The 13,381-nt window shown below is 38.9% G+C and overlaps 1 protein-coding gene across 2 annotated transcripts in view; it reads left to right on the top strand.

The window, feature by feature from the left end:
* Positions 1-13: 13 nt before the first annotated feature.
* Positions 14-13,381, top strand: part of ACAD11 (acyl-CoA dehydrogenase family member 11) — a 31,679-nt gene continuing 18,311 nt past the window's right edge. For both annotated transcript variants that reach the window (XM_075083394.1, XM_075083395.1), the window contains exons 1-13: positions 14-226; positions 2,796-2,895; positions 3,131-3,256; positions 4,904-5,065; positions 5,519-5,683; positions 7,263-7,410; positions 8,039-8,160; positions 9,232-9,338; positions 9,464-9,587; positions 11,278-11,355; positions 11,743-11,881; positions 11,994-12,101; positions 13,226-13,324. In XM_075083394.1, coding sequence (XP_074939495.1) covers positions 90-226; positions 2,796-2,895; positions 3,131-3,256; positions 4,904-5,065; positions 5,519-5,683; positions 7,263-7,410; positions 8,039-8,160; positions 9,232-9,338; positions 9,464-9,587; positions 11,278-11,355; positions 11,743-11,881; positions 11,994-12,101; positions 13,226-13,324 — 1,615 coding nt within the window. In that variant the 5' untranslated portion in view covers positions 14-89. The remainder of the gene's footprint in view (positions 227-2,795; positions 2,896-3,130; positions 3,257-4,903; positions 5,066-5,518; positions 5,684-7,262; positions 7,411-8,038; positions 8,161-9,231; positions 9,339-9,463; positions 9,588-11,277; positions 11,356-11,742; positions 11,882-11,993; positions 12,102-13,225; positions 13,325-13,381) is intronic.

Genomic DNA, 13,381 nt, shown 5'->3' with positions numbered 1-13,381 from the left:
CGCGGTGGGCGAGTGCGGGGAGGATCGTAGGGGCGCGGTCGGCCGGAGCGGGGCGTACGCTACCGGCGCAGCGCTGGGGTGGGGGGATAATGGTGGTGGAGCCAGGCACCACTGAGGTGCGGCGAGAACACCGCTTCGACGAGGGGAGGTTGGAGCGGTACCTGTGCGGCCACCTGCTCCGCTTCCCTCAGCAGCCCGCTGGGGCTCTGGCTGTCAGGCAGTACAGGTAAAAGGGTGGGCCGCTCTTCTGCCCCGAGACCGCTTGCGAGTGGGGGACGGCGGCCCCCACGGGCGCTGACACGGGCCCTGGGTGCGAAGCCTCCCGCTGTGGGGCGAGGAGAGGGGCCGCGGCTTCCCTCGCTGCCCAGAGGGAAAGGCGGGCAGGGTGAGGGCCCTTTGCCTTGGTGGTGGCGGAAAGCAGCCATCGAGGTAACCGCTTGTCCCTGGAACGTCCTCAGAAGTCAAAGCTGGCGGTGTTATCCCCAAAAGCGGGCTCTTTCGCCCGGTGTGCAAAGCGCCGAACTACTCACAGAGCGGAGGTGTTTTATTCAATTCATTTTTGCACAAAGATAGGTTAACTAGCTAGGGGTTAACTCCCCAAAGCTAGCTCCCCGCACCAAGAAACTACAAGGCATTTACACAGTTAAATGTGTCAATAACAGCTAATACACCCACACCCACCCAGCTAGTAACTGGTTGGTTTCTTTCTCGTTTCACGGTAAAGGTACAGCTCCCTTTAAATTTACCATGCATGTTCAGAGAGTGAGGGGCTTATTTGAATAGAGGGTTTTCTGGGTATGATTTTTAGTGTTATACTGAGGATAGTTCGCCTAAAAGATACTTAGTTTTAGTTCTTATCAACATGGCAATTAGTTGTCCTCCTTGACTGTTCGCTTTATCACCCAGCTTTTGGTGTCTTCTGAGGCAGGATGTTCCCTTATATCAGTCTCTCAGTTCTTTAAGGATATAGTTGTAAAACAAATGCTTCCCTATCTCTCAGCTCCCCTCTCTGGCTGCCAAATTCTGTTTTTCCAGGCCCACGTGGTTCATTGTTATTACTTAGCGGAAAATTCCATTTTCTTTGGCATGTCAGCAGCGAAGGTGACCTTTGGCACAGGCGGATCCTGTGGCTGCAGTTGGCCATCTGCAGGCAGGCAATGTGTTGGGGTGGGCTTCCTGCTTCTCAGAAAAACATGGATTTGGCCATCTGTGGCGCGCTCTGTTGGGAGTATGCGAACACCTGTTTTATTGGCTGCTCGTAAACGTCGACTTATCTGATCGCTCTTTAATTGCACAGCAAGTAGTAATGTTCAGAACCGCATACATGGCTTAAGAAATCGATTTTAAAAGCCTTAGGGTATTGCTGGGTAAGCAAAACCGTGAGAACAGCATAATGCTGTGCTGAGGTTCCCAGTGACACCCTGAGCGGGTGCATTGTGCCAGTGAGGTGCTACAGCCAAGCTCCAAAGCTGCTTTTCCACAGAAGAACATCAAGTTCATCTGCATTCAGCAAATTAGTTGTGTGGCTGTGTAGCTTCAAATTGGGAGCTAACTATTAGAAATAAGGTTATCCTAAAAATATGTATTAATTCCTTTGTAAACATGTCCTTGGCTGCTTTATCTGCAGCTATCCCTAAGAAACAATAAACAATTTTTCATTGTCTTCTGATGCAAATATAAAACATCCATTGAATCCTTAGGTATATTCTGATCCTCGTACATACCTCAGTTGAGGACGCTTTAGTAGGGGCCTCAGGAGAGTAGCTAATAGTAAAATCTGCTAAAATATTGCCAATATTTATTCTTTTTTTACTTTGTTAGCTTGCGGTTACAATTCAAGGCTTCAACCAATCTTAGTCGCTGTTGTGCCAGGCAGGGTATTTGCACAGTATACTTGTTAAGCCATATTACAGACTATGCCTTAACTGCCTCAGGGAGAATGGAAATGTCATGGGGAGCATGAGGGGAAAAGTTCACTTGTGTTTGGTTTTCTGATAATTGTCTAATCTTTTATTGGACTAGGTCAGAATGTGTCTTATAAATGAGAGAGAGGCATATAGATTAGTGCAGAGCCTTGAGGAAAATAAGGATCAATGAGCTTTATTGGAATATGATGGGCAAGGTGTTATGAAAGGTTTAACTAGGTTGTCCTTCTACTTTACACATGTATGTGAAATGTCTAATTTCTATGATTCTTTGTCGCTGCAACATTCATTCTTTAAAACTTTACAGTTACTATAGGCAGTTCCTTAAGCATAGCATATGTTTGTGATGATCAGGCTAGCATACAGTAGAGCTTGGTACTAGAATTCATCAGTTATTTGGAGCTTCCTCTATGCTTACAGTGTTCAAAATACACCAAAGGACAAATACAAATGTGAATTCTGCTCTTTTTAATTTCCTCCAAATGAGAAAGCTTTGAAGTTAGTATCTACTGCACGCCTTGGAAACATTAATGATGTCTCTTTAGGAAGGAGAGGCGAATGCTCTCTCTGTTTCATGGGAGAACAAATTGAATATTTGTGACTTCTCTGCAATGAAAGAAGGGTTCTTTCTTATAGGTAGGGATAGAACCTCTGACTTCTGATTTTTGTAGGCTATCACTTGCATCCTTGTAAGACTATATTTAAAAAAATCAAACAAACAAAAAAAGAGCAACTCTTGAGAAGAACCCGTTCCCCTGTCTTGCCATTTTGTTCAGGCCAAGTAACAGTGCATTTTGCATCACTTCTGTTAAAAGTTTGCAAATTTAAAAGTGCTTTATTCATAAGTAATGATTATCTTTCTCTTTGTAGCTCAGGCCAGTCAAATCCAACCTTTTATCTTCAGAAGGGTGGGCAGGCTTATGTTCTCAGGAAGAAGCCCCATGGCCCCCTTTTACCTAGAGCTCACAAGGTAATTAACGTACTTCTTCAAGCTCCACGTGCTTTGTGTTGCAGGTGGCTTAGTCCTGTACATGATGGTGCTTCACATTGTTGAATATGTCCAGAAATGCAGTGAGTTTCTGCATCATTTCCAGTTTTCTGTGCTGTACACATAACTAAGCATTTAAGAGGATACACTGTCATTCACTGTCCTCATTTATGGTTGGGAGCTTTTCACTGAACCTAAATTTCTGTGTCTTCTTCAGGTTGATAGAGAATACCATGTGCAGAAAGCCTTATTTTCTGCTGGATTTCCAGTGCCTGAGCCCCTGTTGTATTGCAGTGACGTGTCTATCATTGGAACGGAATTTTATGTAATGCAGCATGTGCAGGTTGGTTCTCCAATGTGAGAGATTTTTTCTCTTCCCCCTACTACAAGCTGCTTTTAAATTGTCTAAAAACTTTGTCAGAGCCTTATCCAGCATTCACTAAGTTTTAAGTAAATAATCCTCTGACATTTTTCAGAAATGCTAGCTATCAGAGATTCTCACTGATTTCAGCTTCTCCAGGACTTATTTCCCACTTTGTTGAAATTTTCACCTCAGTATTTAACCTCTTGTTCTTGTTTTGAGCCCTCAGAAGGATGTCTTGAAATGAGGCAGTATTGCTTCTGTGAAAAGCATACACAAGTCAGAGGGAGAACAATTACGCTGTAAAGTTATACTGAATCTTTGGACATCCTAGGACCTGTTTAGTACTGAAGATAGGAATCTACACACAGTCACCTTTTCCTGAAAACCAAGCAGGATTCCAGTTCAAGCACTGGTTTCAGAAAGAACATGGCATAGCTCTGTCTGTGGTCCATCAATGGGGGTGCTGTAGCTGAGTTGATACTGCTCTGTTAGATTTTGGTGATTCTGAGTGTAAGTCTGCTCTATTGTGCCTTTTTTTTTTTTCTGTGGGAGGAGGGTTTGAATTTAGGCCTCTCTGCTTTTGTTGCATCCTACTTTTATAATTGGGTTCACTGGGAAGTTAGAAATGTAAGAGTTTGTGGGCCGGTTCCTGGAGTTAGGTCAGTTAAGTTAACCTTCCTACTGTGAATCAAGAGTAATAAAATGTAAAAGCTATGAAGAATTTGAAACAACTTTCTTACACTAAAGGTGGAGGATTTTTCTGGTTTTGGCTAGAACAAAGTGATTCCTAAATAAGAAGCTTGCTATTGATATATTTACATTTCTAAGGATGTAAATTTACAATCTATCCATTCTAAGGTGGACAGCAATACACTGTTTTTAACAAATACATTGGGTATTTAGAAAACAAACATGCATTTATTGTGTTGAATAAACTATTACACAATAGAAAATCTGATTTCAAGATTTTTTATGCAGAATCTTTCAGCAAAAAAGTTCTGATGCTTTAGCTGTGTAAATATATTGAAGCCATCATACAAACCAGTGAAACTGAAGAACTTAAAGAAGAGTCTATTTCTTCTTTTCCTATCTGTTACTGGCAGGGTCAAACTTGAAGGAGAAAACGGAAAACCACACCCATATTCTAAATGTATTGAACTGCTTTAAGGAGAATGCAAGTGAATTTCTTTCAATTGTTTGCCTCTTTGTCCGTAAAACTCACCCATTCCCCTTCTCTCCCTGCCTGTTCCCCCTTCCCTCCCCAAGGTCTTCACTGATATTTTTTCTGGAAGTCAGCTGTTAGAGACAATACAGTAACATTTTTTTCCCTGGTATTTTAAAACTTGAGGATATTTGGATAGAGTGCTCTAATTCAGACTTTCATCTACTGAATATATCTGTTATTTTAATTGCCTTCCAATAGAAATCCTGTATATTAATGATCTGAGATTACTGTGAATCCCTTCATCTGTCCTGGGCAAGGAATAAAATAAACTACAAAGGAATTTTTGATGGTATAGGGAGTGTTGATTCACTGCATTTGTTTTTGCTCCTGAAATGTGTAGCTTTACGTCTCTTCATCTGACGCATACATCCCACCAAATACCTGATTTACAATGTTTCTAGGGTCGCATCTTCCGAGACCTCTCACTGCCAGAAGTGGGCCCAGCAGAGCGTTCTGCTTTGTATATTGCAATGATAGAAACTTTGGCCCTGTTGCACTCCTTTGATTTACAGTCATTGGGTCTCCAAGGGTATGGTAGAGGACCAGGATACTGCAGAAGACAGGTACAGCTTTTCAGAAAATTCTCTTGTTTTGTTAGGTCTTTGAAGACCTATTTGATACGCAAGCTAAATTGTTAATTATTAATGACTTGTAAAAGTAAGTATCATATTTTAGCTGTTAAACATCTTAGCTCAATTATTTGTGCTCAGTATAAAGTTACTACTACATTCAGATCAATTATGTAATGCTACACTCCGGGAATTATATTCATTCGCTTTTGGAATAATATTAGATTTAGGCTATGTAAATAGGGTTGAAATAGAAAATAGAGGTGGTCTTCATTGCTCCTTTGACCTCACAGTTCACATTTGCAAATGCGAAGGTACTAGGTTTTACTGAATTTACAGGTAGCATGGTAACAGTCAAAGCCCAGAAGCATGTGCTTCAGAATTTTGTGATCTTGAAAAACTTGTGTGTCAGTTAGAAAATCTGTTGAAGTGTTTGTGTTTCTTCAGGTATCAACTTGGAAGAGACAGTATGATGCAGCTGCTCATACAGGTATTCCTGCCATGAACAAGCTGGCTGAGTGGTTAGCAAACAACTTGCCACCTAATGATAATGAAGAAAGCCTGATTCATGGAGACTTTAGAATAGATAACATCATCTTCCACCCAACAGAGGTATTCAAAACATATTTGTACATGTTTAGTAGTTTTTGGTCCCCCCCTTTGTTTGTACTCCTGCCATGTAATGGGACAGTTATGTGGGTTTTAGTGCATGGTACATCTTTGAAAGGAACAGTAGAGAACTTAACTCTTCTCTGTATTCTGTGTGTGGTGCTTAGGTACCTAATACAGTCCTGGTTTTCATTGCAGGAGCTAGTTACTCAATTTATTCATTAGCTCAAGTCCCTCCTTCAAAGTCCAGGAACAAAACATTTTATATGCATAAATCGTATTGAATTCAGTGCAACTTGGGGGCATACTGAAGGCTCACTTCTTTGAACTATCTGGTCCAAAGCCCATTGAAATTGGTGGTAGGGCTTCAATTAACAACAATGGCTTTTGGAATAGGATCTGAATGCATCATAGGTGATACTAGTGGAAGCAAAGAAAAATCTGCCAAAGCCGCTTAGTTACGGAGCACACGTAGATCACAGAGACCCTGAAAGTTCCTCATTCATTTTAGAGAGAAGGAAGAGATTTTTTCCTAGCTCGTGGAAATAAATGTGTGTTACTTATCGACACAATTGCAGTTTCATTATTTTGTTCCATGGTATTTGCTGTGTTGCGACCAGAAGATATGCCTGGGAGTTGTCACCAAGACTCTGCAACACCTGCTTCACAACAAAGGAACAGAGCCCAGAGATTCCCACTGTTGTGCATAGATCAGTTGGTAGATGCTGTTAGTAGGCTTAAATATGCTGACTGACTCCCTGAGCAAAGAATCTGGCAGTCTCAGGGACTCTCTCAGCTGTTCCTGATGTAGTTGAAAGAACTGACGAAACTCTACGTAGGTAATTTTAAATACTCCGTAGAAACTGTCCCTGTAGTTGCCGGAAAGACCATGCAGGAAAGTGTTTTGCACATAGTTCATGTAGCCATGGATCATGAGTAGGCTGGAGGGGTCGTTCAGGATGACAGGCCAGCTGGATTATAAGAATTCATCAGAACGAGTCTGGGGAGTCTCAGCCCATCCAGCTGAAGACACCACTGCAAGGATGCTTGCACCAGAGGCTCATGTCACTATCTGGGCAGTGATTCACTCTCCTGTTTAAGAAATTCAGTTCCCCATGTAAATGTTAATCTGTGCATAATATTGTGATAAATTAGGGTTTTTAATGCATGGTCTGTCCATGAGGATCTGTGCAAAGGGACTGTGCAACAGTATCTGTGCAAGAGGACTGGAAACAAAAAAACCCAACTGTCAATACTACTGTTCTTTAGGATTTTTCAATTAAATTGTACTTTGACTAGAATAGTTTAGAAGTTTCTGGCAGGAAGAACACTACTCAAAAACGTAGAATTTAAAACAGATTTTCAGGCAAAATGCCTGTTTTCTGCCACTGTGTGAATGTTAATTTTCTGCAGATCCTTACATAGTGCTAAAAGGAGCTGGTTTTGCTGTAGACAGGTACAGTGTGTTTTTAATTTTGAACACACTGTAACCAAACAAAGCTGCTGGATATTAAGTGGGTTGTGCATTTGTGGATGGAGAGAATTTATCTTCTAGCATTCACTTGAGGTTTTTATTTTTAAGGCACGTGTTTTAGCAGTGCTGGACTGGGAACTTTCAACTGCTGGTCATCCTTTAGCAGATTTAGCATATGCCACTCTGTTCTACTTCTGGCCTACATCTATCAAGGACTTAGGTCAAGGAACTGTCTTGGGTTTCAAAGACACCATAGGTATGAAACTGTAATCTTTTTGTTGAAATGAATTCTAGGGTTGATTTCTATTTGATATGTTACCTTTATAAACAAGAATTAAAAAGTTAAATTAATAAGCACATAATTTTGCACTTGTAAAGAACTTTTCTATGGGTTTCTTCATTGCAGAAAGCATGCTGATAGTGAGGTTTAAGGTAGTCCTGTTTTAATAAGCTGTGGCTTAGCCACAGTATGCTGCTACTGTAAAAGTTTATTTTGAACCTTTCTTAGAGATAATGGAAGAAAACTAAAATTTAAATGTAAATTTGTAATTTATTAAAAAAAAAAAAAAACAACGAACCTTGCCCATTCCCCTTCCCCCCCACCCACCCCCCCCCCCCGACTCCATGGTGCATTTAATTTCCTGACTGGAGTGGAGGCAGGGAGCAGTAGGAAGTGTTATGCTTATGTGGAATTCTGGCAGCTGCTGTTTCCTTTTGGCTCTCCATATCACACTTGGGTTATGAGAAAAGATAAATCATCTTTTTTACTGTGTAAATGGAATATCTCGTAAAGCTGAAAAGCTGTACAAATGTTTGAAGAATAAGGTGGGAAAAATAATACAAAAATGTTGACTATTCTAAAATATCCTGTTGTCTTTTTGTAGAAACTCCTTCATTTGAAGAACTGGTTTCCATTTATTGCCGCTGCCGGGGTATTAGCACTACTTTATCCAACTTCAATTTTTTTCTCGCTTTGTCATATTTTAAAATGGCAGCAATATCCCAGGTAATACAGTCACATTTGCTGAAACATCACACATTTTTATTATGAGTATTTGTAGTTTGGTAATACTTGTTCAAAATTTGAATCATATTTAAAAAATAACTGTTACCATTACATATCAGTTTGTTCCTATAGAAGCCATATCTTAGACGCTTATGACTGATAACTCTTCAGGATGGAATTCTTGCTAGATAAAGTACATTGTGTTAGATAGATACAGCTAACTTCTTGGGAAAGTAGCCTGAAAAACAAGAAAATTGCATAGGTGGTTTTTTTTTTGTATTGATGTTCCGGTATGCAGGCAATTTTGTCATTACCTTTTTGGACTTTCTGGCTAATTTACATCTTGTATTACAGAGAAACAAAGATTTTTCTAAGTTGCTGCAGCTCTCACGGAAGTAGGTAGCAGGACAGATAAGTAAGATCCTGTTGGTGCCACCCACAGATGAAAAAGGGTGTGTTGTGAACTCAGCTTATTATGGTCATAGGAGGCCAATCCTAAAATGTGATTATGGGAGAAAATAAGTTTCACTGATACCTTGTTAGAAGAAGTAACTGTTTACTTTGATATTCAACCATTGTAAAGCATAAGAATAATTTTATGAGTTGCAGCATGAGATCAGGATACCAAAAGTGGGATGAGCTACCTGGTATTAATTTGAAGTAAGAGTGTATATGTGGGTAGTTAATGTAGTTGTGGATAATAATCATATGTGTATACTGTTGTCAGTTGCCTTAAGGGATGGGATGGGCTTACTTGCCCAGCAGTATCATGTGCTGACATACTGTTTTTTCTTTTTCTTTTTTATCCTCTGATGATTTTTGTGAGTTTTTGTTTAGTTTACTTGGGGTATGTTGTTTTTCTCTTTGGCACCAAGCATCTCCATTATATCAGAAATAGACCAAAACCAATATTAGCATATCCTAGTAAAATCTGTCTGGGTGCTGATTTTTTCTTATTAAGGAATATGTGCATTTAACTGTTACTTTTGTAGTTGACGAAACCACCAATCTAAAAACAGAGGCAATTTTAAGTGCATAATTTTACCATATATGCATTTCTTCTGGTTTTAGGGTATATATGCTAGATATCTCATTGGAAATGCTTCTGCAGAGAATAGTCATGAATTTGCTAAGATTGTGAAGCCTTTGGCAGAGAGAGGGTTAGAGCTCTCGAAAAGGTAAGAGTGGTCTAAACTACTGGTCAAAGGTAAGACAAAGCTTTTACAACGTCTTCACTTATTTAAATGCCTGTATAAGGTGGCTTCTGTTATTACTTGTTATTACTTTGCATGTTCTTCTTTAGGTCATCTTTCAGCAGCACACTTCACAGCATTTCTGGAGAGATGTTCCATCAAAGTAGGAAAGGCCAAGAAATTCTGCTGAAGGTCAAGCAGTTCATGAAGCAGCACATATATCCAGCTGAGAAGGTAAAAGCTTCTAGTAAACCTATTTACAAATGAGCATTTTACGAACAGAGTTATAACAACATAAAGATAATATATAAGTGATGCCCTTCTATATTTCTTATACTTTTTTTTACACAGCCTTATTTTCAGGCAGTGATGTTTATGGCATTGCAAAATAGTTACAAAAATTGTTATAGTCTGCATTAACTTTTTTGCAGAATTAAAATGTTGTTTGTATTGTTAATGAAAGCTGTGAGTTACTTTTTAAACTTTTTAAAGTTTAAGAAGTTCCCTTTTAAAAAGAGGTACTTTTAAAAGGTATTTGCCAAAATACTTTTAACACTAACAAAACCCTAGAACTCTTACGTACTAAATGCACAGACACTTAGTTAAAAAATGGAAACTGCTGGTTTTAACTGTACAAAGTTGAATGTCTCTGTTTCTTGCCTTATTTTTTAAGGTATGACTTTTATGACAAAATATGTGATTTCATAATGTATCGACATAGCCTCATTCTTGAGTATATCTAATACCAGTGAAGGTTTGAAATCCGATAGTGAAATATCCACAGAAGTCCCTGATTTAGTAGAAGGGAAAATAAGATGAAGCATTTTACTTTTTAGCCTAGGGAGATTAGAAATTTTCCACTTAGAAAGGTGGTCCAACTTTTACCCTCATGAAAGCACAGATGACTTCTGTTTTTTGGCTTTTTGGTATTTTTTTCTTCTTTCTGAAAGTGCAGAGGACAGATTAATCTAAAAAATTAATGCATCTGCCTATCACAAGGAGAGGCTGAGAACAGGAGGTCTTGATATGCAAAGTTTCTTAAAAGTCTGTCTGTAACTAGTTTTGGATTGCCCGAGGAAGCCTTGCACTATTTAATGTACTTGCTTTAAAACCAAATGAACCACAAATAGCCATGCAAGTTTTGCTGATGAGTAGCGTTGGGTTTCTAGGTTATTTCTGATAACGGGGAGTGTGAATCAGGACTTGTAAATTCTGAATTAGAATTTGTCTTATTGTGTGATTTTCAGAAGAGGGCACTTTTGTTCGTTCTAAAACTAGTTCTGGGCCAGTTTTGACGAAGTGCTGGGCTTCACTAAAACATACTTGTGAAAATGCTAGGATTACTGAATACACAGTTTTACACAGTATTAATCACTAGTGCTCTGAGTAACTGTTTACATAATCTGTTAAGGAATTATTTTGGCAGGAAAAAGATGTATTCTTTGTGTGTTTTCTCAGTTAAAAAAAAGATTAACTGTCATATATCTGAACATTGTGACAAGAAACATGAATCAAGTGTGAGTACATCTGGCTTTTATTTGTTGTTTTACTTTTGTGTTTATGCTACTTGTGCAGACTGTTAGTAACAGTTACTTGTATCATCAGAAAAAATTGACCCTCTACCATCATCATCATATATTTTAACATATATTTTAAACCACTCTAAACCATTTCCATGTATGAAATAAGATAAGTTTGGGGTCATCTCCATGATGCATTTAAAGTCTTGCAAAATGAAAAGATTGCAGTTTTTGAATTATATTTTTAATTTTATAATGCAGCCAACTATATAATAAAAACCTGTGTTGAATATTTTTTATTGGTTTCTTGCGGAGTAGGGATGGAAAAGACAACCATGTTACTACTTGTCTATGTTACACGTGTTCTTAATTTAAACAAGTATCTTTTTAATTGTTTCTCTAAGGAAATAATAAAATACTATGCTGGACATGGAAATACTGAGGAAAAATGGAAGAAACCACCACTGCTTGAGAAATTGAAGGTATGGGATAATAAAGATTCTTGAACACTCTAGTAGTAAAAGAAACAGGCACTGATATGAAGCGGAAGAAAGTTTGGTGTATGCTTCTGGAGAAGTTACTCTGCATGGAAGGAAACAGCATGAGGAACAGAGTAAGGAAAGAAAGAAGGAAGTGTACAAAGAGAGGTGAGAGATACAAATGAGGAGAAAAGCAAAAGTGAGTCCTGTGAGGGGTATGACTGAACTCTAAGTGAAAAACTAGCTATTGAAAATAGCAATTGCAAAAGGCATCAGCTATATCGGACAGTATGTTAGGCAGGAAGGGAGAAAATGGGCACCAAGCCAGAATTAAATTTATTTTTTTTAAGATTTATTGCTAATATTTTTCTCTATTGATTCTTTCGACAGGAAATGGCCAAAGCAGAAGGTCTGTGGAACCTTTTTCTCCCAGATGTCAGTGGTCTTAGCCAGCTCGACTATGCGCTAATAGCTGAGGAGACAGGGAAATGCTTCTTTGCTCCTGAGGTTTTCAACTGTCATGCACCAGGTTAGCAACCCTGTCCCATAACTACAGCACTGAGAGCATTGAAAAGTTGGGAATCTTACACCTTACAAATTGTGTGTTGCAAGAAGTAAACACAACTGCTGTTTTCTTACAGACACTGGAAACATGGAGGTCCTGCACATGTATGGGACTGAAGAGCAAAAGAAAGAGTGGCTGGAACCTCTCCTAGAAGGGAAGATTAGTTCTTGCTTCTGCATGACAGGTAAATCTTTCTCCAGAAGAAAGTTAGAGGCAATTGGCACAAATTTCACATGGCATATGTAAAAAGTACAAAACTAAAAGTGTGTATGAGGTGTGAGTGCAAAGTGAAGCATTCTTGCTGCCCTTTCCCGTCAATTACCATTTTTCATGTTTACAATAATTAGTATTTGTTCTCCATATATTTTCTATTTATTTTTAGTACTGGTAAAATACACTTTATTGTAACAAACAGATTTACAATAGAACCTACCCTTTTTTATAACGTGCTTTGGGGTTCTCTAGAAACATACACGTAGGTGCAAGTATGATTATTGTGATTAAAGTTGTGTAGTATTGCCGTATGTCATAGGTAGAGGTTTTAAGACACAACCTGAAGATAACTAACATATGATGCACTTGCTTAATGCTGAGCTACAGACATAATATTCATTTTTGCTCTCGAAAGCTTGTAGCATTCAACATCTGTGGAAGGCCTGGCTGTTGATTTAGGAAGGTAGCTTCTGAACATGTGATGTCATATCTTAATGTTTCTGTGTCAGCAGGGGTTAAGAGAACTCAACAGTCTTGAAGAATTGGACCCTTATTTTGCAAATTCTGTTTCACTGTTTGCCAAGAGGAAAGAGATGCTTTTGCTTTAAAGAAGATGGCCTATAAAGGAAGTTAAGGGTGAAAGGAAAGAATCTTTCCTGTTCCAAACAATAATTGATGACATTTTGCTGGCAACGGCTTTGTGTAACCTGTTTCATGAATCGTCACAAAAGTAGTCTAAATCTCTATTTTCACTTGAGAGGAGCCTAGGGCATAAAAAGGCTGAGGATAGATATGGCTGTTATCTATAAGTATATTGGAAGGGGGAAGGATTTAAAAACGTCAGGGAAGGAAGAAGGCTGTTGACTACAAAGAGTAGTTCGAGCCCAAGAAGTAGTAAGTTTAAACTGGCTACAGGTTGTCAGAAAATAGAAAGCCTTTGACAACCAGCAGAGCGACATTCTAAGAACAGCTTTTCTATTGGGAGCAAAACAGTGTTACTGCCAATATAGTATATCTAGATCCCTGTATTTGTGGTGGTAATACTACCTGTATATTTAATCCAGTGGTTTGTTTGGGTTTTTTTCTTTAACACAGAACCAGATGTGGCTTCAAGTGATGCAACCAATATGCAATGCAGCATTGAGCGAGATGGAAACAGTTATGTGATCAACGGCAAGAAGTGGTGGAGCAGTGGTAAGTATGGAAACCCCAAAGAAGAATGGCTAAATCTAAAATGCTTTCCAAGAACTG

Source organism: Phalacrocorax aristotelis, chromosome 2, assembly GCF_949628215.1.
Source record: "Phalacrocorax aristotelis chromosome 2, bGulAri2.1, whole genome shotgun sequence".
Lineage (NCBI taxonomy): Eukaryota > Metazoa > Chordata > Aves > Suliformes > Phalacrocoracidae > Phalacrocorax > Phalacrocorax aristotelis.
This window is presented reverse-complemented; position numbering and strand designations above follow the sequence as displayed.